Consider the following 20,104-nt stretch of genomic DNA (forward strand, 5'->3'; position numbering starts at 1 on the left):
AACTGCCCCCTGCAGGGTTGCTTGTGAAGCCAAATGCTTTATCGGTGCACAGAAATCCTGGTACGCTTACAGGCACAAAATATGTTTTTTATTGTGAACTTTGCAAAGACACGATTAAGCAACAAAATATACATTTTTAAACCTTTAGAATTAGTTTTTATACATAACAAATACAATATGCTACCATAGCAATAAATTAAATGTACATTATTTACACAAACATAGGTTACCAGAAACTCTACAAAGCATCACCTCTCTACAAAAAAATAGTTTTTTGTCAGATACATTTCATTAAGTTTTTTTTTCTACACTGTTACCTCTCATCACATTCTATTGTTTAGAAAATCCTTTGCAGGATTTTATACAGTACTACATTCATGACCAAAAAAAATTAAAAGCATGCTTTAAGATTTGGAGGAAAAAAAACAAAAAAATGTTAACTATTTAGAAATGAAACAGAATTTTGAACTTAAGCCACATCAATCAAAGGATCTGATCTGCAGAGGTGCTGAGCCCCCACAATGTCCATTGACTTCAGTGGCAGTTGTCTGTGCTAAGTACCTCTCACAATCAGCTGAAAAATCTTTGGCACAGATCCTCAGCTGGCGTTAATGTGTCCATTTACACCAGCTAGCTGTTTGGCCCTTCCTCTCTACATTAACCAAAGCCCTAGTGCAGAAAAGCAGTTGAACAGGGATGTACTTAAGCACATATTTAACAAAGCACTTTATGGTCCATGCTTTTTGTGGATTTCAGTGAGGCTTATGCAGGAAAGCACTTACGTACAGGTAAGTTTGTGTACACAGTTGCAAACCAATCCCCTTTCTGCTACTGAAACAGCGGCATATTGAGAGGTAGGACTGAATACCTGTCTGCAATGTGGGATTGATTGCATGTTACATATTTGGGGTGGGGGGTTTCAGAGGCTCAACAATTTAGGAGCACAAGCCCCACAGACTTTCAATTTGACTCGTGCTGCTAACTCCCTTAGGAGCTTTTGAAAATCCCCCTCTTCTTCTCTGGCTAGAGTCTCCAGGCCGACCCGCTGGGGAAGTTCTAGGCAGGTAACAAGTGCAGTATGTGCTGCAGATTGGAGACAAGAACTCCTTCCCCTTAGTGCTCAAATAAATGGTGGAAAAGTTAAAGCATAAAATAAAATTATTCCCAACTTGCAGAGCAGGCCTTCATTGAAGTCAGTGGCGCTATGCTGATGTACACGAGCTGAGGATCTGGCCCTGAATGTCTTATTTGGAAATTAAATAAATATACAGTGTTTGCACTTCCATAGTACCCATGTTAATACAGTAAAATCAGTGCAAGGTGGTAAGACAGACACCAGAACACTGTCCTCCTATCTGCACTTGGAGTTTATGTCCCATAGAAATGCCTGGTTTTTGTTGACTGTGTGAAGAATGACAAAAATATCTTGTTTCTGCTTTCTGAATCCCATTTTTCACTCCAACTGAAAAATGGCATGGGCTTAGAATTTAATGTATTAACTAGAACTACTGAGGGTTTCCTCTAATGTCGTGTGTAGTTCTTGTCCCAAAACACTTTGCAATATATACTGCTGTGTAGCTGCCTCCGAGGTGCAGCACGGCAGTTTCGGACAGGAAGTGAAGAAGAAGGCCGTTCCCACTTAAAACTTTAAAGGAAGTAGACAGAAAGTAATTGTATTGAAATGTGGCTAGGACAGCAGCATTAAAACCCCTACTCTTGTAAAATGCTCCACAGGATCTTTAATGATCACAAGTGATGAGGGGGGAAAAAGTATCTAAGACTCATCAGGCTTAAACTCCTGACATGTTTGGGTACTTTTGAAAACTTTACCTGACGACCTTAATTCTCCATCTCCTCTGAAATTCTGTGGGATTGGTATTGTGAAGATGGGTCCACTTCACTGTATTTCTCTCACTTATTTTAAAAAACTTTCCCATCTGCATGGCTTTGAATCGCCTTCAAACAACTTTTACGGAAAGTCACAGTAGCTAATGAAATACCCCAAGACATCATGTCTTGTGCTGAAAGATCTTACAGAGATCAACGCTGAAGCTAAAGATGGCTTGTGTAGAATCAAAGCAGCCTGTTGAAATACCAAAAAAACCTCAAAGCAAAAGTTTGAAAAAAAAAAAGCTACCAGGTGACATTTTGGTATATGGCTTAAGGAAATTGATCAAACAATATCTAAGGGAAAGAGTGGAGAAAATATGTACACACATGAGCTCTGACCTTTTTAAGATGTTTTGAACCTGAGACAGCTGTACTTATCTATACATACTGCTGCAAAACAGGACTTAAGAGACAGTGCTTTTTCATTATTTAAACAAAATACTCATTTTTAATATTTAAATTCTATTCAGAGAAATTAAAGGAGAAAATATTCTGAATTTTGGTTCGTTGCTACTAGTATTTCATTCTGCAGAGAGCTGTACTTTTAAAGAAAAACACTCTCTCTGTTCTCAGAGAAAATAATCAATACAATTTGTCTAGTGCCCTTTACTTCCTCTGCTGTTATAGTTACCAGCTCTTATATGGCAATTAGTTTTATTTTAAATTGGCAAACTACATGTAGGCACCAGCAGCACCTGTAAGTATCTGTTTTATTAAACCAATATGCAATGTGCTACTGACTGAAAATGAACATTTGGTTCTACATACTGTGAAATTTTGGTTGAGGCAAACACAGACTCTTTCCAAAGGTCAGGCAAGCTTGTGTCTAAGTTACCAGAGCACTTTGCCAGCATGGGGTTAGATCCTTCAAGGTTGTAGAGCCAGTATAGTTTGATTAATGTCAAAGGAACTACACTGAAGTGTACCAGCTGAGGGGGATTTGCGTGTGAGAAGCACTCCCCCTGCTGTGGGCTGCTTGAAAATATGGCTCCTCAATGTGTTATGCCCACATGTATTTTAAACTTTCCTCTGTCACATTATGATTGTGATTGGAGAGGTGCCTAATTCTGCACTTACATCCACAAATTAGACACCAGAGACCCATTTGGGACACTTCAGAGCCTCAAATGTAAAAGTGGATGCTCCAACCTCTGGCACCAAAGTATGAACATTTAAATGAAGTGAAGCCCTTCATTTAATGAGGCAGTGTTCGTTAGTAAATCAACTGGATTAATTTAAGGGAAAAAAATGCTTTTCGCACTGTGCAAAATGACAACATTCTTTTTAGCGTGCTAACAGAATGGGCCTCATCCCTGAGCCCTCGAGTGGAAAGACTCCCTTTAACTTGAGTAGGCTTTGGGTGGGGCCTCCATAAGAACAAAAAAAAAAAAAAAAGAAGCTGGCTACATTTTATGGAAATCGATAGAGGTATTTAGAGTTCCTGATATCAAAATCAAAGTAGTTACTTGTACCCACCACCAGAAATGACGTACAAGCTGTCATGCACAGGCGGGGGAAAGGACCACAAAGTGCATTTAGCTCCACCAGTATTTCCATACAAAATATGAAATGATAGTAAATTATTTTCCCATAAAAGAAGCTTTAAGCAACTCTTTGCAATAGAAATTACACTGTCTTTTCCCCCATTTTTGGAGGAACAAGTCAGGTACTGAACAAATATTAAGTCAGTCACATGAAATTAAATTTTGATATGTGGGGTCCAACCTGAAGCTCTGGCCCACAAAATTCAGTGGGTGCTTTTGAGGTCTACTTAGTCGTCAGAATCCCCGCTCCCCAGTTGTAGCTGAAGTCACTCCATCTGGGGCAGGGGAAAAGGTGTTTAAGTTATAAAAAACACTTCCCCTCTCGCTGCAGTTCAGCTGCTGATTAAAGAAGAGGCGCTTTCATTTTATGTAATTGGTACTATTGGAGATGTTTAAACAAACAGCTGGGCTCTGACTGACTGACTCTCCCTTGCCTTGCAGGAGTCGCACAGTGCAAAGTAGCCAACCAACATAATGCCATTGTACACTTAAGGTACAGGGCAATGGCCATGCGTTTCGACCCCTAGTGTTTGATTAAACGTGTATATTTGGTTCTGTGGGAACCCTCAGGTCCTGGCAGTTTCTCTATGGCAACTGAGTCTTGAAAGCTGGCAGGTGAACTAAGTGCTGTTCCTTAACAAGGCCGTGTACTACTGCCGCTATGTGAGGGAAGTGAAATCACTTTCCATAAAGTGGAAGGAAAAATAGAGGGCCTGACTCTTTTCTCACAAGACTGTATCTGTTGCATATTTATACAGCTGAAAAAACTGTTCTCCAATTTTGTTTGTCCCTTTTCTAATGGCAAACTTCCTTAGCTAATTGGGTGACGTGCAGAATTTTTGGTGCTGTCTCCCAAGAGCGTTGTGTTGGTCATTCTGCAGGCTCTTGTATACTATCACGGCACCCATAAAAATACGGCCGAAGCAAAGGAGAACCTTGCTCAAGTACCAGCCCTGTTTGCAGAAATCAGCCTTACCGCAGGGCCATGTAGAACACTGGCTGGAGAGTTGTTTTGTGGTTCTGAGTGGATGGAGTTTGCTTATTCATCACTCTCTACTCACAGGGGGGCAAGGGAGGTTCCCTTCTTTCCAGCCCTATTTTGACTTTGCACAGCCGCTCCCCGCAGCATGTGTCTAATCCATTACACAGCAAAGGGGATGAACTTCCTCTGAGTAGGTGGGTTACACAGTTCTGCCAAGCGAGTTTACACAAACAACAGAAGTCCGCTTCTTAACAGCTTGTAATTTGCTTGCTGGGGATAGATTCCAGCCAAGTGGCTATTCTCCAGCCCATAAAGAGTGAGGGCCAAATTCTCTACTGTAAAATGGCAGAGCCTCCATTACTATTATTTCTAGTGTGGGAGTGCCTGGAGGTCCTAGTGTGCCTGGCACTGAACAGACCCATCATCTGAGACCCTAACAAGGAGGAAGGGAACAGGGGCCCACAGAAGTTACTGCTCAAGTTCACGCACGGGGCCACATCCACTCGACCACAGTCCCTCTCTGAAATCAAAGATCTACTGATTTACAGCAGCACAGAATTTTGCCCTTGATTTCCTCCAAAATCCCCTAATGAATCACAGCAAAGGGAGGAGGAGGAGGAAATAATCCTTCTTGTCCAAGCTGAGAGTCAAATAAATATAGTTGAAAGACCTTGTACATGTCTCCTGACAAGCTCCCCCCACCCTTAAAAAACAAACAAACTGGCAAGCTGTTTTTCATTAGGTCACTAAAGCACAGAGACATCCTGAAATGACAGAGAATGTCTGTCCTGCTTCCAAGGACAAGGAAAATCATATGCTAGCTCAAATTGATAGACACAGAGTTGCAATATGAAAGAGCCTATGGGAAACAGGATTTGTTATTGAATTGTCTTTTTCCAGTGAAAGCTATACAAGATGAACAACACTCATCTTAGGACAAATAGCTACAGTACATACAAGGCGCACACGAGGCTAACACATTTCAGAGTACCAAGCGAGAGGGTGAAGTTACTTCAAGTACATGGTAGAAAATGCCTCTCCTGCTGCAGTGCAAGGATGGGTTTTGTCAGACAAAATGGGAGTCGAGCAACTTGCTTACCATTCTGAAAAGACGGGTTCTTGTTAGAACACAGAAATGACTGCGAGAGGGCAGTTTCTTCTCGACTTACTGAAAGGTACAGCTGAAGATCTCACAATGCAGCGTGGCAGTTGCTATTAGTGTAGCTAATACGGTTTCCCATTTGATGGTGGAAGAGAAGAATTTTTCCCTTTGTTATAACAGAAATAAACTGCAAAAAAAAGGCAAAAAGAGAGAATGGAAACTTGAGAGATTGATAAAGGAGAAAATTCTCAAGAAAAGGTCAGTGACAGTATGAATAAAATGTGCCCCTTACAGAGTGCTACAAAGCACTATGAGGCTGTAAAAACGTTACCCTACTAGTAAAGGTCTGGTCTGATCCAAAGCCAATTGGAATCTTTCAGTTGAGGTCAGCCAGCTTTGGATCAGGCCTATATTACTTGCTGAAGGTAGTGATAACTCTTAACATGGAAGGCCAGATTTTTCACAGGTGCTGAGCCATTCCTTCTCCCTCTGAAGCCACAGCAGAGCTAGAGCTTGCAGCACTGCTAACCCTATGTACTGAAAACTCATAAGTCAGCACACACAAAGCAGGAGATTGGCTTAAAAATTGCCTGATTTTAAAACATTATACAATGTGGGATACTTCTGGGGTTTGAGGCTGTTCACCACATCTATGAGGGCTAGAAACCTTTTTTCATTGAATGAAATCTGAGGTTTTTGTGAAATAACAGGACTCCGAGAGCTGGGGCCGTAAGAAAAGCCACAACTGTCACAAGACCTGCAATAAAAACATTGGCCTTGCAAGCTTCCCTCTGTGGCTCATCAGTGTATTTCAACCTTGACTTGGAGGGGACCACCTGTAAGCCAGAAGAATATCCAGACTCAAACCTCTGCACTTCTCTGATGAAACAGAGTTGGTGCCAGTTCTGATGGAGGCGTTTTCTGCTGTGGACACGTGTCTATTTAGAACTAGACTGAGACACCCCCCCTCCAGATAATCACAGCCATTAGTTGAAAAACTGCTAAGGGTTGCAAAACAGTTCCCATTGCAATTCCATGTTTTAAATGCTTGTAAAACATACCTGATGAGCTAAATAGTTCCATGCATAAGCTCTGCCCAAATGTTTTTGGGGATTTTTTTTGGGGGGGGGGGATGTTTGAGCAACTTATTCAGCCTGTTTTTTTCCAGTTATGAGCATGAACAAAACATATCTTTATTCTTACCACTCCTTTAAAAAACAATGCAACAGCTAAAACTGTGGACCTTGCCACAGTGAGATCTATTAGCCTGCCGAGCAATCGCCCCAAAGGGGAATGATAGCAGCCCCACTGGGACTCTGAAAACTATGCTAGAGAAAACCCAAAGCAATGTACTATAATTGCATTGGAGGGGAATGGACCAATCATCTTACAAAACACTTACCTTTTACAAGTTCATGTTGTCTGTTGCCTGCTAGTGACTCTATATAAAAGGGGGAAAAAGCAGAACACAGATTTTTTTCATACAAATAAAGGGACAACTGTGTGTAAAAAGCTTTTTAACCCTGCACCTCCTGTATTTCTTAACTTGATCTACAATTGTCCCCAACGGGCCTCCAGAACAGGCCTGTGGGCAGGTCAGAAGTTAGATTCACATCGCTAGTATCAGAGTGGGTGACAAAAATAACAGAAAAAAATGCTGATGAAATTTTTACAAAGACAAACTTCTTCACCATTTTGAAGCATTTGGACAGGTACCCCTGTGGCTATCGCCCAGGGACTGACCATCAACAGACCCTCTGCTTCTCTCAAGCCCTTTTTCTGCCTTCCCTTTTCCTTTCCATAAAAGCAACATCGTACCCATTTGGCACAGCTGAGCCACCTGCCCCCAGAAGAAACCAAGAAGTCTATTTGGGAGTACCATGCGCTGGTGACTGTCGTCGGCATTTCCCGGGCTGGTGTGTGTCAACACTGGCATGTATGATGCTGCCTCTGGGAACCCATTGTAAGAGACTCAACGTGCTAGGAGCACATGTAATTTAGTGGCCGGGGGGGGTCGCCAGGGGAGATGTGTGTGTATATGAGACCCCGTCTTTTTTGTTATGGGGCTTACACACAGAACCATGCTCATTGCTTGGCCTCAGACTAGAACTTCTCTCTTCCAGTTCTGTTCTGGAGCAACCAGCGAGTTGCCCCCGCTGTAGGTTTGGTGGTGGTGGTCGCATGGGCTTCCCACTCTGTGTGCTGCTGGGAGATATCCGACCGGAGTTAGACCCTTAGACATAGGGCTGCAGTCTCTGGTCTGCTAGAGTCACATTGTGCGCTGGGAACGCTCCACTGCCTCCCACACTAGCTGTCCCTCCTACACCTGGCATGAAGGAGCGTGTCACGGTATCCCAGGGCATTGAACTGCTGTACCTGATTCTCCACAGGTGTAACGTTGTTTACAGAAGCTAGAGTAGGACCCCCCCGGCCTGCTGCTGAGGATCAGGGCGCTGCAATGGGCTCCCAGTGGCTGCTATTCTCTAGCCAAGCACAGCTCCGACATAGTGGACAGCTGGAGCTGTAACACGTTCAGTGTGTGAGCCCATGCGTCGTACACTGTCTGGTTACGATAACAGATACGTACCGTGCTGGAACTGGCATGGCTAAGCTTATCAAAGCGAAACTTTAGATTGGACCTTGGAGAGTTTCTGCTCTTTAGATCTGTCAGGAAACAAACAAAAAAAATCAATAAACCAATATTTGTTTAAGCTGTAATCTTGACTGCACCTAGACCAGCCCAACCAGCCGGTCACTTGAATGGCTTCCCATTGATTTTTATCAATTATTTCATTTTTTCTGAAGGTTTTGCAAAACTTCCACATTAAGTAATATCTTGAATGGAGTAAATTGATGCTTAATTATATCCCATAATATTTCTGAGAGAAATGTCACCGAAAAGACTAATAAATGACCGATCTAGGAAATGCATGGCACGGGTTTCAGTGCGCTAAGAGGACAAATATGAAATACAAATTTTAAACACAGAGAATGGCTGTTTTAATGTTGACAAAAGTAACTGGGAAGAATGAGGCACATGGGTAGAGCTAAAGTTTCCCTCAGATTTTCCACTTCATCCTCCTTTTACAGCCGTTCCCTGTTACCAGTTATTAATTTGTGAACGGTTAAACTGAGATGGCTGTTTAGCCAAGAGCTAATACTCATAACTTCCCATTATGCATTTTGCACTGGTATCATTTCTTCCCACACTCTTTAAGGAGAATGAAATTTAGAACAGTGGTAGGTCTATGTGTGAGGAGAATGTGTCGCTGAAGTCCCAAACTCTTTGTCTGCACACACAAAACCTTCCAGACCAGAATGGTATTGTCATTATTTTAATGAATTAACAAAGGTTCCCCTTCTGTCGCCCTTACTTATTGTGAGTAGTGCCTTATTTTTGCTAGCAGTTCTATTGAAATCAATGGAACTAGTGGCAGTGAGCTTCAGCTCAACATAAGCCTGACAGAATCATGCCCAAAGGAAACATCTTTGGGTATGTTCTGAATCACAGCATATTCCATGGAGCCAGTGGTCTCATATGTAGGTTTCCAAGACTACTCCAGTTGCCAATCCATTGAGAAGGAAACAAACCAACAACAAACACCGATATGCTTTAGTTATAAGAGAGAAATAAATTCCCTGTGCAGACTATAAACATAAAAAATACAAAGTCTGCTAAATGGATACCATGGTGACCAGGACGTGTCTGCAAGATACATTTCAAGCCAAGATTTTAGGAAGAAGTTAGCATTTCATTCACTTTCTGAGGCTGCTTCTGCACAGGCCAACGAGGGTATGCCGACACTTCAGGTGGGAGAGAGCTTGGGCTAGTACGCTAATAACGGCCACATGGATATTGCAACTTGGGCTCTCAAACCTAAGGGAATGGATGGGTTTGAGAGGCCGCGCCACAATGTCCACACTGCTGTTTTTAGCACGCTAGCTCAATCCCCGCTAGTGTGACGCTATCTGGGCTGGGAGGAGCTCTCCCACCTGCAGCGGAGACATCTCCTGAAAGTGTAATTGATTGTTGATAGCGCCGTCAGGCTTCTATGGATCAGAATGAGTCATTCTGTCTAATTTTTAAAGGACTGATTCAAAGCCCATTGGAGCCAATGGGACTTGAGCACACGTCTAAATTCGTTACGGCATATATATATAGGATTACATATGTGCTTACAGTCAAGCACTCGGTAAAGTGCATCTGCCGAACTGGGGCGGGGCCTGAAAAGACAACCATAAAAAGGTGCCCATTGACTTCAATAGATTTTGGTTTGGGCCTCCGAGACCCCATTCTGCAAGCCTTAGTCATGCTGAGAGAGTCAAGCTCGCTGTCTCCGTTTATTGACTTCAATGGGACTATTTTCTAATGTGAATAAGGGTTGCTAAATCAAGCCCTAAGTAAGGGCCCAATTCTGCAACCCTCACACATCAAGTAGTACGTATTCATGTGAACTGGCCCATTGATTGCTGTTGGATTTTCGTAGGAGCAGGCATTGAAGACGAGAGCGCTCAGTAACAGTGACTGGCGATAAGATATTCACTGGAGATTAATGGCTGGCTGCGGGGAGAGCGGCTGAAGTAATTTGGCTCATTGTTTTGTGGGTTCTGTTTCAATGTACTGCCAGCAGCGCTATCGCACAGCTCAGACTAGGGCAGATTTTTCTTCACAGCGGGGCCCTGGAAAACAAAAGGCAACAGATGCTGGGGAGACCGGTGGCCGCCTTTGCTGGGTTTCAAAAGAATGGGCAGGCCCGTGCCAGTCTGTTCCTCCATGCCAGTGCTGAATGGATTGTGGGGTTTCTAGGGGGTCCAAGGGCAACCTGTTTGTGGGACAATTTCTATCCAGAGACCAAAGAAACCCCAAAACAAACCCTACCAAAACATCCTCCACTACACACACACCTCTCTCTGGAGAGAGGATCAGAGAACAACCACCACCTGATGGATGTGTAGTCAAGTTGCTTAATGCACTACTGGTGCTCAGGCACTATGGTGAAAGGGCAGCATAAGAACCTTATTAGAAGAAGACTAAAGTGGAGCCAGATAGTTGGGTTTCGTTCCATGGGAGGTGCTTAGTGAATTTGACTTTCCTAGAGAGACATTTGTACATTAGCCCAACAGATACAAGTGTCTGTCCCATTCACGCGCTGCCACCCCATCCTACACACCTGTGGGACTCCTGCTCATGATTACCGGTGTAGCAGCAGCTGCCATGCTCGGATTCTCGTTGCTGGGAGAAGAGCCGTAGACAAACACGTCCTGTTTGAAAGGCGAGGCTGTGGATGGCTGGCTGCCCTGTAGCCAGAGATTGAGCAAAGACCTTTTTATGGAGAACTTTCGTCAGTGGCGTTCTATTTCTATTGCACTGCATCTGTGCTCAGCAGAGGCTCTGGTCCGAGAGCCCAGGTGGGAAGAGCCAGGTTCTTGGGAAAGGTGGTGCTGATGGAGCAAAGCCTGCTAGGGCTGAGACTTGCACAGCAATGTCCCCACAGGCTGCAATAAGGATGTTTGCACACCGTAGAGTCAATTCCCCTCTTGTGTATGTGTATCAGGTGTGAAGTCAGCGGGGAGAGGCCAAACCAGTGCAAGTGAGATCAAATTCAGGCCCAATCCTGCAGCCTGAATTTCCTTGAGTAGTCCCATTAACCTCAATGTCAGGAAGGGCTGTAGGATTTGTTTTGTTTTTAATCAGTCTAATGCAGGGGTGGCCAACTTGTGGCTCCGGAGCCACATGCGGCTTTTCAGAAGTTATGCGCCACCTTGTATAGGCACCCGGGGCTGGAGCTACAGGCACCAACTTTCCAATGTGCCGGGGCGGGGGGGGGGGGGATGCCCACTGCTCGACCCCTGGCTCTGCCACAGACCCTGCCCCCATCCCAACCTACCCCCTCCCCTGAGGCTGCCGTGCCCTCACTCCTCCCTCCCAGAGCCTCCTGCACGCCACGAAACAGCTGATTGTGAAATGCAGGGAGGGAGCAGGAGGTGCTGATCAGTGAGGCTGCCGGTGGGTGGGAGGCGGGGGGGGGGGGGGAGTTGCCGACATATTACTGCGGCTCTTTGGCAATGTAGGGCAAAGACCAGACCAGGGGCGCAGGTTGGCCACCCCTGGTCTAATGAATGGAATCTTGTAAGCGCCTTTGAAAACGAAACAGCTGAGTCACATGACAGAACACAGACTGTTACCACCACGCAGCCACAGATGCTGCCTCATCCTGGCAGCAAGGTCCCCAGGACTGGGAACATGCAGGAAGGAGCCGAGTGAGGAAACTCGGATCATTATATTCTTGGCCCTGCCACAAGTTCACCATGTGACATCTGAAAAATCACTTCCCTCCCCTGTGCCTCAGTTCCCCCATCAATAACATGAAGGGAATGATACTTCTAGGCACTTAGCTACCGGGGTGATGAGTACAATGTAAATACGAAGGGGGAGAGAAGAGCCACAGCTGTAGCTTGATTTCCACTGTAAATGTCATTACCAGCAGGATTTCTAGTTCTAGCTGCACCCTGCAATCAGCTGAAGTGCATGCTGCCAGAGTTCACTATCCCAGTGCCCAACCTAGCTAAATTCAGTCTACCCAGGTGTGTCTACATTAGCAGCAGTCACACCCCATGACTGCAGTGTAGACATACCCTTAGTTGTGCCTCATCGTTTTACTGCACTGGCCACCAGCGGACTCTATCCTGAAGTTAGGGTGAGAACTGCTATAGAATTTTTAGTTAATTGAGATGATGGAAACTCAGTGATGGCTAAAGATAAATAAAAGCCCTGCAGTAAGATCCATGACATGAGGCTGCTTAGATAAATGTACAACTATGTATAGCTATTATGGGTCTAATTCTGAATGTACACCAGTGTAAATCAGGTGTAACTCAATTGGAGTCAATGGACTTAGACAAACGTAAGGAGGATCAGAAGCAGGCCCTACTGTATACAAGTGTGGTGGTATTTCAATGCCTACCACGCTGTCGTATTCTTCCAAGGTTTCGCTCTCCCCTGCCGTGCTGCCGAAGCTGCTGGTACTTGATGAAGAGCGTGAGATGTTTGATCTTCCATTCTCTTTCAATTTAATAAATGGCCTAGCAAGCAAACAAGAAGAAAACAGATGAGTACAGCACAGACAGCTTCATGCTTAAGGCTAGTGGGAGATGTTTATCCTTGATTCAATTCCTTGACTGCAATGGAATTACAGCAGGGATTAGTTTGGCCTGGAGTTTTTAAATCTATACATAATCATTAAAAAAAAAACTATGAAGTTAAGTGACTGGTGTAAAAGACTAACAGAAACAAATGGCCCATGTTAATTCCCTAAATGCTAACCAGAACACTAAATATTTCTATTGATTTCTCTTCTGTTTTCCACAGATTCCTACTAGCCTCACCTTTTAGATATTCTGCAGTAACAGTCCTATACAATGCTTTTATTGCAATGCTGTGGCGTTTTGGACAATATCTGCAAAATACTGGTTGTTGGTTATTTTTTAGTAAGAGAGTTCATGAGAGAATTATAGGTATTTTCACACAAGCAAGGGAGATGCCTGCTTTTGTTGTTTTTTCCTCAATACCAAATCTTATTTAAAGAAAGATACAATGGTAGGTTTGCTGTAAGTGAGTCATATAACTTAACTTTCCTCCCGTTTGGTTGTCTGTAGGCCCCTTACTGAACTGCATTGGTATGAACTCCAGCATTAAGGAGAACTATGCTGCACCAACTCCAGCTTTTTCTCTTTACCTTTCTTTGTTGGGGCATATTTCAGGAGAGCTGGGGTTAGATGAGGTTTCTGATTTCATGTCTTGAGAAGAATGTCCCCCGTCTGGTGTCTTCTGTGTTCCTGAGACACTGTCACTGAGGGGCAAAGAACAGATTGGGCGAATTATACAAGAGACAAGAAACAGTTGGCCAAATTCTGCTCCCTATTAGGCAATGTAAATCCATCAGAGCAACAATCCTGACTCAGGACTGACATGAAACCCACTTATAAGGGATCCTGGCACCTGACTTGTGGCAGAGGAGATGTTTGCTATCTTGCCTAGAAAAGGACAACAGTATGCAAAGTCTCTAGCACCAAACAATAGTTTCTATAGTGCTGGCCAAACTGATGCATGGTTTAGGTAGGTGGAGGAGTCTCCTCTTCAAACAAGGTGTCTGCTGGCAGGGGCCCCAGGTTACAACCCGCCAAAAAACTTTGGGGAAGTTTGGATCCTAACCTAAACTTTGGGTCTGGACCTTCTTTCTAGAATGGGCTGAGTCAGCATCTTAGATCCAAACCCTCTTGAACTTTGCACAAGTTCTGATCAAAATCTGGCCCACCTGAGTCTCTGTGTTCTATAGTACAAATAGAATCATATTAAAAAACCTGACCCTAGCTTTAATCAGGCCAGCTCCGTGCTTGGATTCATTCTACTCTAAGCCCATCTGTGTGCAGTGCTGGTCATATCACTCACCCTGACACAGAGACCAGTGTCGATTTACAGCCTAAATACCCTTTTCAAGCAAGAGCATTCATGTCACTTCCCCCTCGTCTGGAATCGCTCAAGCAAGTTTTTGTTTGTTTTACTTTTTTTTATTTTAACTTTTAGCCAAACTTTGGCATCTCACCTTTAATCAGATGAACAACAGTAACGTTGCTTTTAGAGCTAGCAAGGTGTGGAGATTCATGGGGAAGGCAGGAAGCCCTTGAGATCTTAGGCCTTGTCTTGACTAGGAAAAAAGGTCAGGGATGACATTGTGTTAGCCAACATCTGTTAGCTACCACAACTTCATCCATGACTTTGCCCCTCGTATAGGCAAAGAATAACACTTAGCTCGATGTGGTCAATCAATGAGGGGAGCCTAGGGTCAGCCCCAATCACCTAACATGAGTTAAAAAGCATCTATGCGAAGGGCAAAGTCATGGTGGGGTTACATGATAACAAGCCTGTTCTCTTTTCCTAGTCAAGACAAGGCCTCAGACAAAACAATTACTACTGCTGCACTTCAGTGCTTACCATCTCGTCCTGCTTTCTGACTGGCTTTCTGATCCAGTGTGCAGGCGGGGGAACAACCCCGACCGTCGCTTAATAGGGCTCCTTGACTGGTTCTTGGCTGTTGCTGCGGCTACGGGAGGCTGAAAAACAAAATGTTCCAATTTCAAATAAAACAAAAATATTCCTCTCCAGGATCTTCCTCCGGCCATAGCCAAGATGGAAATTACTCCAGACGCTTATTTCCAGCTGTGCATTTTTCCCTCAGTGTGAAGATCTACAACATATTTCAGGCCATTCCCAAAACAGATTAAAACATCTGGGAAGACAATCTGAAAGTTATAATTCCCCCAAAGACGATGGAATAAACTTCGGTCCAAAACAAGCAAAGCATTTCAATCTGCCACAGATCTCGTCCTCATCCTTATTACGCACAACTGGCTAGAAAACTGCCACGTGATGTCTTACGCCAGCCTTGCAAACCAAGTTCACATTCATTAATACACCTTTTCTAGGAATATTTCTGCCTACAGAGTTTTAGGGAGATGTATAGTTTGGATAACCAAAGATTGTAAGAGGACAGGAAGGCCCAAGGATAAAGGATTTGAAGCATATAGAAGGGAGAGGAGTTGTTTAGGGTCATTCAAGGGGGTATAACAAAGACTAATCAGGTGACAAGAAAAGGAAAATTAGTCTGAATAAGGAGAAAAAAATCCTAACGAGGATGGGCCAGACCAACAAAGATATTTAGGCATCTAAATGCATAGAGAGTTGCCTGGGGGGTTTACTAAAGCACCTGTGCGAGTTAGGCACCTAATTCCCACTGACTAGCAGTACACTAGCAATGGGAGTCAGGCACCTAATTCCCACTGACTAGCAGTACACTAGCAATGGGAGTCAGGCACCTAATTCCCACTGACTAGCAGTACACTAGCAATGGGAGTCAGGCACCTAATTCCCACTGACTAGCAGTACACTAGCAATGGGGGTCAGGCACCTAATTCCCACTGACTAGCAGTACACTAGCAATGGGAGTTAGGCACCTAATTCCCACTGACTAGCAGTACACTAGCAATGGGAGTTAGGCACCTAATTCCCACTGACTAGCGGTACACTAGCAATGGGAGTTAGGCACCTAATTCCCACTGAGTATCGGTACACTAGCAATGGGAGTCAGGCACCTAATTCCCACTGACTAGCAATACACTAGCAATGGGAGTCAGGCACCTAATTCCCACTGACTAGCAGTACACTAGCAATGGGAGTTAGGCACCTAATTCCCACTGACTAGCGGTACACTAGCAATGGGAGTTAGGCACCTAATTCCCACTGACTAGCGGTACACTAGCAATGGGAGTTAGGCACCTAACATTTGTAAATCTGCACCAATAGCTATAAGCTTTTGGAAGAGTCTCCCCAAGAGAGTAGTGGAAGCCCTGTCACTTGAGATATTTAAACCTGAACTGATTACAACACTAGGCAATATACATCTGATTGTGGCATCACCTACAAGCCCTGACAGAGACCAGGATCCCAGCGCACCAGGCGCTACACAATCATATATTAAGTAATAGTCCCTGTTCCGAGGCGTTTACAATCTCATTAGACAAGATGGACAAAGGGTGGGACTGGGAGGATAAACAAGGGCACAGAGCGGTGAAGTGACTTGTCCAAGGTCACACAGTAGGTTAGTGGCAGAGCTAGGGACAGTCCCCCAGGTCTCTTGTCACCCGATCCAGGCTTTATCCACACTAGAGCATACTTCCACATACTGCAGGGAACAGTACTGTGCAGGAAAGAAAGGCTAGACTAGACCAGGGGTAGGCAACCTATGGCACATGTGCCGAAGGCGGCACGCGAGCTGATTTTCAGTAGCACTCACTGCCCGGGTCCTGGCCACCGATCCAGGGGGCTCTGCATTTTAATTTAATTTTTAATGAAGCTTCTTAAACATTTTAAAAACCTTATTTACTTTGCATACAACAATAGTTTAGTTCTATATTATAGACTTATAGAAAGAGACCTAAAAACATTAAAATGTATGACTGGCACACGAAACCTTAAATTAGAGTGACTAAATGAAGACTCGGCACATCATTTCTGACAGATTGCCGACCCCTGGACTAGACAGTCCAATATGTCTTTTCTCACCGCTTGCGCCTCCAATCTCTCAAGAGTGACTGTGTCTCGGCAGATGTGCTGTACTCACCGAGAAGGTGGTCTTTGTTATTTCCCCACTGTTGTGGGTGATTCCTCCACTCAGGCTCCCTGGGATCCCTCCACTGTGATGTTTCTTCTGACTCCCCACCATGGTTTCCATTGAATGGCTGCGGACTCGAATGGCTCTCTGTAGAGTGAACAGGAACAGAGAGCAATCCCTTGCTATTAGACCAGAATAGTATTTCCTTGCACTAACTACCCCTTTGCATCTCCACGGGATGTTGTCAGAGTTTAGAAAATCAGAGTCAGTAGCTTCTGAAACCCAGAGTTGAATTTGTGAACAAAGAGATCCACTCCGGAAACCTGACTCTTATCCTAGGATGAAGCAGCAATACCACCACAAGACCTACAAGTGCAATTAAATTCACCAGCATATATCGAATGTCGACAGCTGAGTTCATGCAATGAACGGCTCACAAAGGATTAAAATTCACATGGTGTCTGCATCATCTAAGTCCTCAAAACAGAACGTAGGTGGGTCATGGATCTCATACTGCATCTCATGAATCACCCAAAATGGCATAAAGGCCCCACTGCACCCACAACCAACCAAAGAAATCCTTCAGGAGATGGATTGTCACTGTCACTGTCACCCACAAGCCAAGTTCTACTAGACGACAAGAAAAGGACAAGCACGTTCATTAAATAGTCTTTTCTCATGTATGCCAGTGTTTCTCAACCGGAGGGGCACAACCGGCAGTCGGAAGAGCGGCAAGTCATTGAGAATTGCATTACACTGTAGAGCAAAGAAAAGCTCCCTCACTTCCCGCAATACCCTCCCCCCCTTCAAATAGTCTCTGTCACCCTCTCAAAACACACCCACCAAATTACATGGAGCGGGGTCACTGATACGTTTTTTTCCTCTACCTTTTATAATACATTTCAGACCGTTTGACTAAGGACTTGCTGACCTGAAAAAGTTGGAAACACTAATATTTGTTGCACCACAGTTAGCTACCTAGCACGCAGTAGAGGACACCTATATGGCAAACTATACAGCAAACATGACATATGTTTTCCTCTTACTGGCTTCATGAGTTTTATGCACACAGTTTATGGACTGAGGACACATCGTTGTCTACCCCGTGTCTCTGACAGGTAAGCATTGGTAGTGAGTGGGAGAGCCAGAAGTAAAACCTGAGAGTCATGGCTGATAGTCTCCTGGCAGGGAAAGAACCCAGAAATCCTGCTTCCCAGGCCCTGTTTTAACCATTACACCACATTCCCCCTGAGAACCCTCAACAGAAACAATGACTTCTAGGAGTTGGGCACTGAAGTATCTCTGGAATTCCCACGAGGTGTGTATCTGCATCCTTAACAGTTTTAAATACCATTAAAAAAACAGCCCTTGGGCCTCAGTGAAAAGGAAATATTACAATATGTGCCACTCTCTGCCGCTTACTTTGATCTAGAAATACTGTAACCCCAGGGTGCTGTGCACCCAGTCACAACAGCTAATGCTAGAGTACTAAACCGGCTGATGTGACTTTGTTTTTTAAACCAGTAGGTGTCAGCTCAGCCTAAAGAAATGACTGTGACAGTACATTGCCAAGACAATTTAAGCCCGTATCCCTTCCTGCAAGCAAAATCACAAATCCATAATTGGTTTATTATGATTGATGTGTGTATATATTAGCAATACTTGAAAATCACATTAATTCTTGTAACTGACCGGTATCTTTACTATCCACGTACAGTATATTCGGATAAAGTGCTTTCTCAATTCATGTATTGTATTGGCTCACTCAGCCTTCCCTGTCAACAAAATGTTAGCATTTCTTCCTGGCATTTATTTAGGGGGTCATAAATATTATGGCCTGGACCTTGTGAAGATTTACACATACACAAAACTTAGCTTTGTGCGTTGTCCCGCTGACTTCTGTGGGATGACTCGCTTTAAATAAAGTTAAGCATGTGGTTAATACTCTGCAGGATTGGGGCCGGAAAAAAACAAAATCTATTGACATGGCCTGTTCTTCTCTGAATTGGTGATGAATTGCCAGGCCTAATTCTCTGTGCATCAGGTTGAAAACGAGCCCGCTTCATCTCAGCTAATAATGAATATTTATAACCCACAATTCCTGGTGCATTTTTCACACTTGTGACTTTTAATTCTAACAGGAGAGCTCCCTATGGCCGACCTCGCACTCGTGCTGCTTGGTTTGTACTGAAACGGGAGGTGTCCCACAGCGATCTGGGCCTTTAAGCAAGGTTCCAGTTTCAGCTCTGCCCCGTGCCTGGCTTCCTCTCTGCTCCTGAGCGAGGACAAGGACATGAAAGCCAACCAGCGTGAAGTCCGAGCTGGACAGAAGAGCCGGCTGGTGGATGGCTCCCCAGCGAGAAGGTGAGCAGCCTCTGGAAACACCTGCGCTGGGTTTGCAGGTGAGAGGGAGCAGGAAAGGTGCCTGTGACAGGGCCGGGAAAAGCAGCCTGGAAGGTGGGCTGGCAGGAGAGCCCAGGTAGGGAGTAGCTCCTGGGCGCGGTGAGTGATGTGAACTATTGGGGTGGGAGCGGCTGCTTCTCTACATGGACCCAAAAACTGGAGACTCGGGGAGAGGGACACACCAAAGATATTTACACCCAACTCCCATGGATTTCAATAGGAGTTAGCCATGTAAATGCTTTTCCAGATTTGGGTCCAAGCTCCTTTACACCTCAGCTACGCTACCTGGCCGTGAAGAGCTGAAACCACTGCCAGCAAAGGAACGGCTTGAAATTCTGGGGCAGGTGTGAAAGGATTAATTTGCTTTAGCCAGGAAGGAGAGGACATTGGCTTTGTAGGGAGAGGCTAAAAGCACCCAGACACCTAATCACCGAAGCCACCAAACTGAGGCAGCCGCAGCACCTGATGAGCAGTCGGAAAGCAGGCCTGGCATAGGAGGCAAATAGAAATGAACACATGTCATTTCTTTCCACCCTCCCTTCTCCCCTCAAACCACTTTATTTACCATTTCTCCTCTCATTTTATATTTACACTGGAAACACACTGTGAAGGACATAAGCTATCAGGCAGATCTGCCATGCTGTCCAAAGGTAACAAGGCAAACGCAAAATTACTCTGGCAGCTGAATTCATCACATGCACTGGGAGACCCTGAAATGCCCAAAATGCAATTCAGTCCACTTTCTTATAGGCAAAAATCTCATGTAACATGAATCTCTCAAAATCTCTTGAAACAAATGTTGTGTCTAACGAATGTGTGGTTTTAGCAATGTTCTGAATAACTTGTAGTGGGTCTACAGTAAAGTATTGCTGATTTTGTTTTGGAGAGTGACGCTAACAGACATGTTGGGTGATCAGATGTTCTGATTTTATAGGGACAGTCCCGATTTTCAGGGCTTTTTCTTATATGGGTACCTATTACCCCCCACACTCTGTCCCGATTTTTCATACTTGCT

General features: G+C 44.4%; 1 protein-coding gene across 10 annotated transcripts in view; it reads right to left on the reverse strand.

Annotated features, from left to right (window-relative positions):
- Nucleotides 1-44: 44 nt before the first annotated feature.
- RAP1GAP2 (RAP1 GTPase activating protein 2) overlaps nucleotides 45-20,104 on the reverse strand; it is a 294,972-nt gene continuing 274,912 nt past the window's right edge. For 9 of the 10 annotated variants that reach the window (XM_039508034.1, XM_039508032.1, XM_039508033.1 and 6 more), the window contains 8 exons: nucleotides 16,696-16,833; nucleotides 14,511-14,629; nucleotides 13,255-13,368; nucleotides 12,484-12,601; nucleotides 10,690-10,816; nucleotides 8,106-8,182; nucleotides 6,921-6,959; nucleotides 46-5,705 (listed from right to left, as the gene is read on the reverse strand). In XM_039508034.1, the coding sequence (XP_039363968.1) occupies nucleotides 6,951-6,959; nucleotides 8,106-8,182; nucleotides 10,690-10,816; nucleotides 12,484-12,601; nucleotides 13,255-13,368; nucleotides 14,511-14,629; nucleotides 16,696-16,833 (702 nt within the window). In that variant the 3' untranslated portion in view covers nucleotides 46-5,705; nucleotides 6,921-6,950. Of the gene's footprint in view, nucleotides 5,706-6,920; nucleotides 6,960-8,105; nucleotides 8,183-10,689; nucleotides 10,817-12,483; nucleotides 12,602-13,254; nucleotides 13,369-14,510; nucleotides 14,630-16,695; nucleotides 16,834-20,104 lie in introns of all 10 variants that reach the window. The other variant, XM_039508031.1, reaches the window with a different exon arrangement.

This window comes from Mauremys reevesii, linkage group 20 (genome assembly GCF_016161935.1).
Source record: "Mauremys reevesii isolate NIE-2019 linkage group 20, ASM1616193v1, whole genome shotgun sequence".
In the NCBI taxonomy this organism is placed as follows: Eukaryota; Metazoa; Chordata; order Testudines; family Geoemydidae; genus Mauremys; species Mauremys reevesii.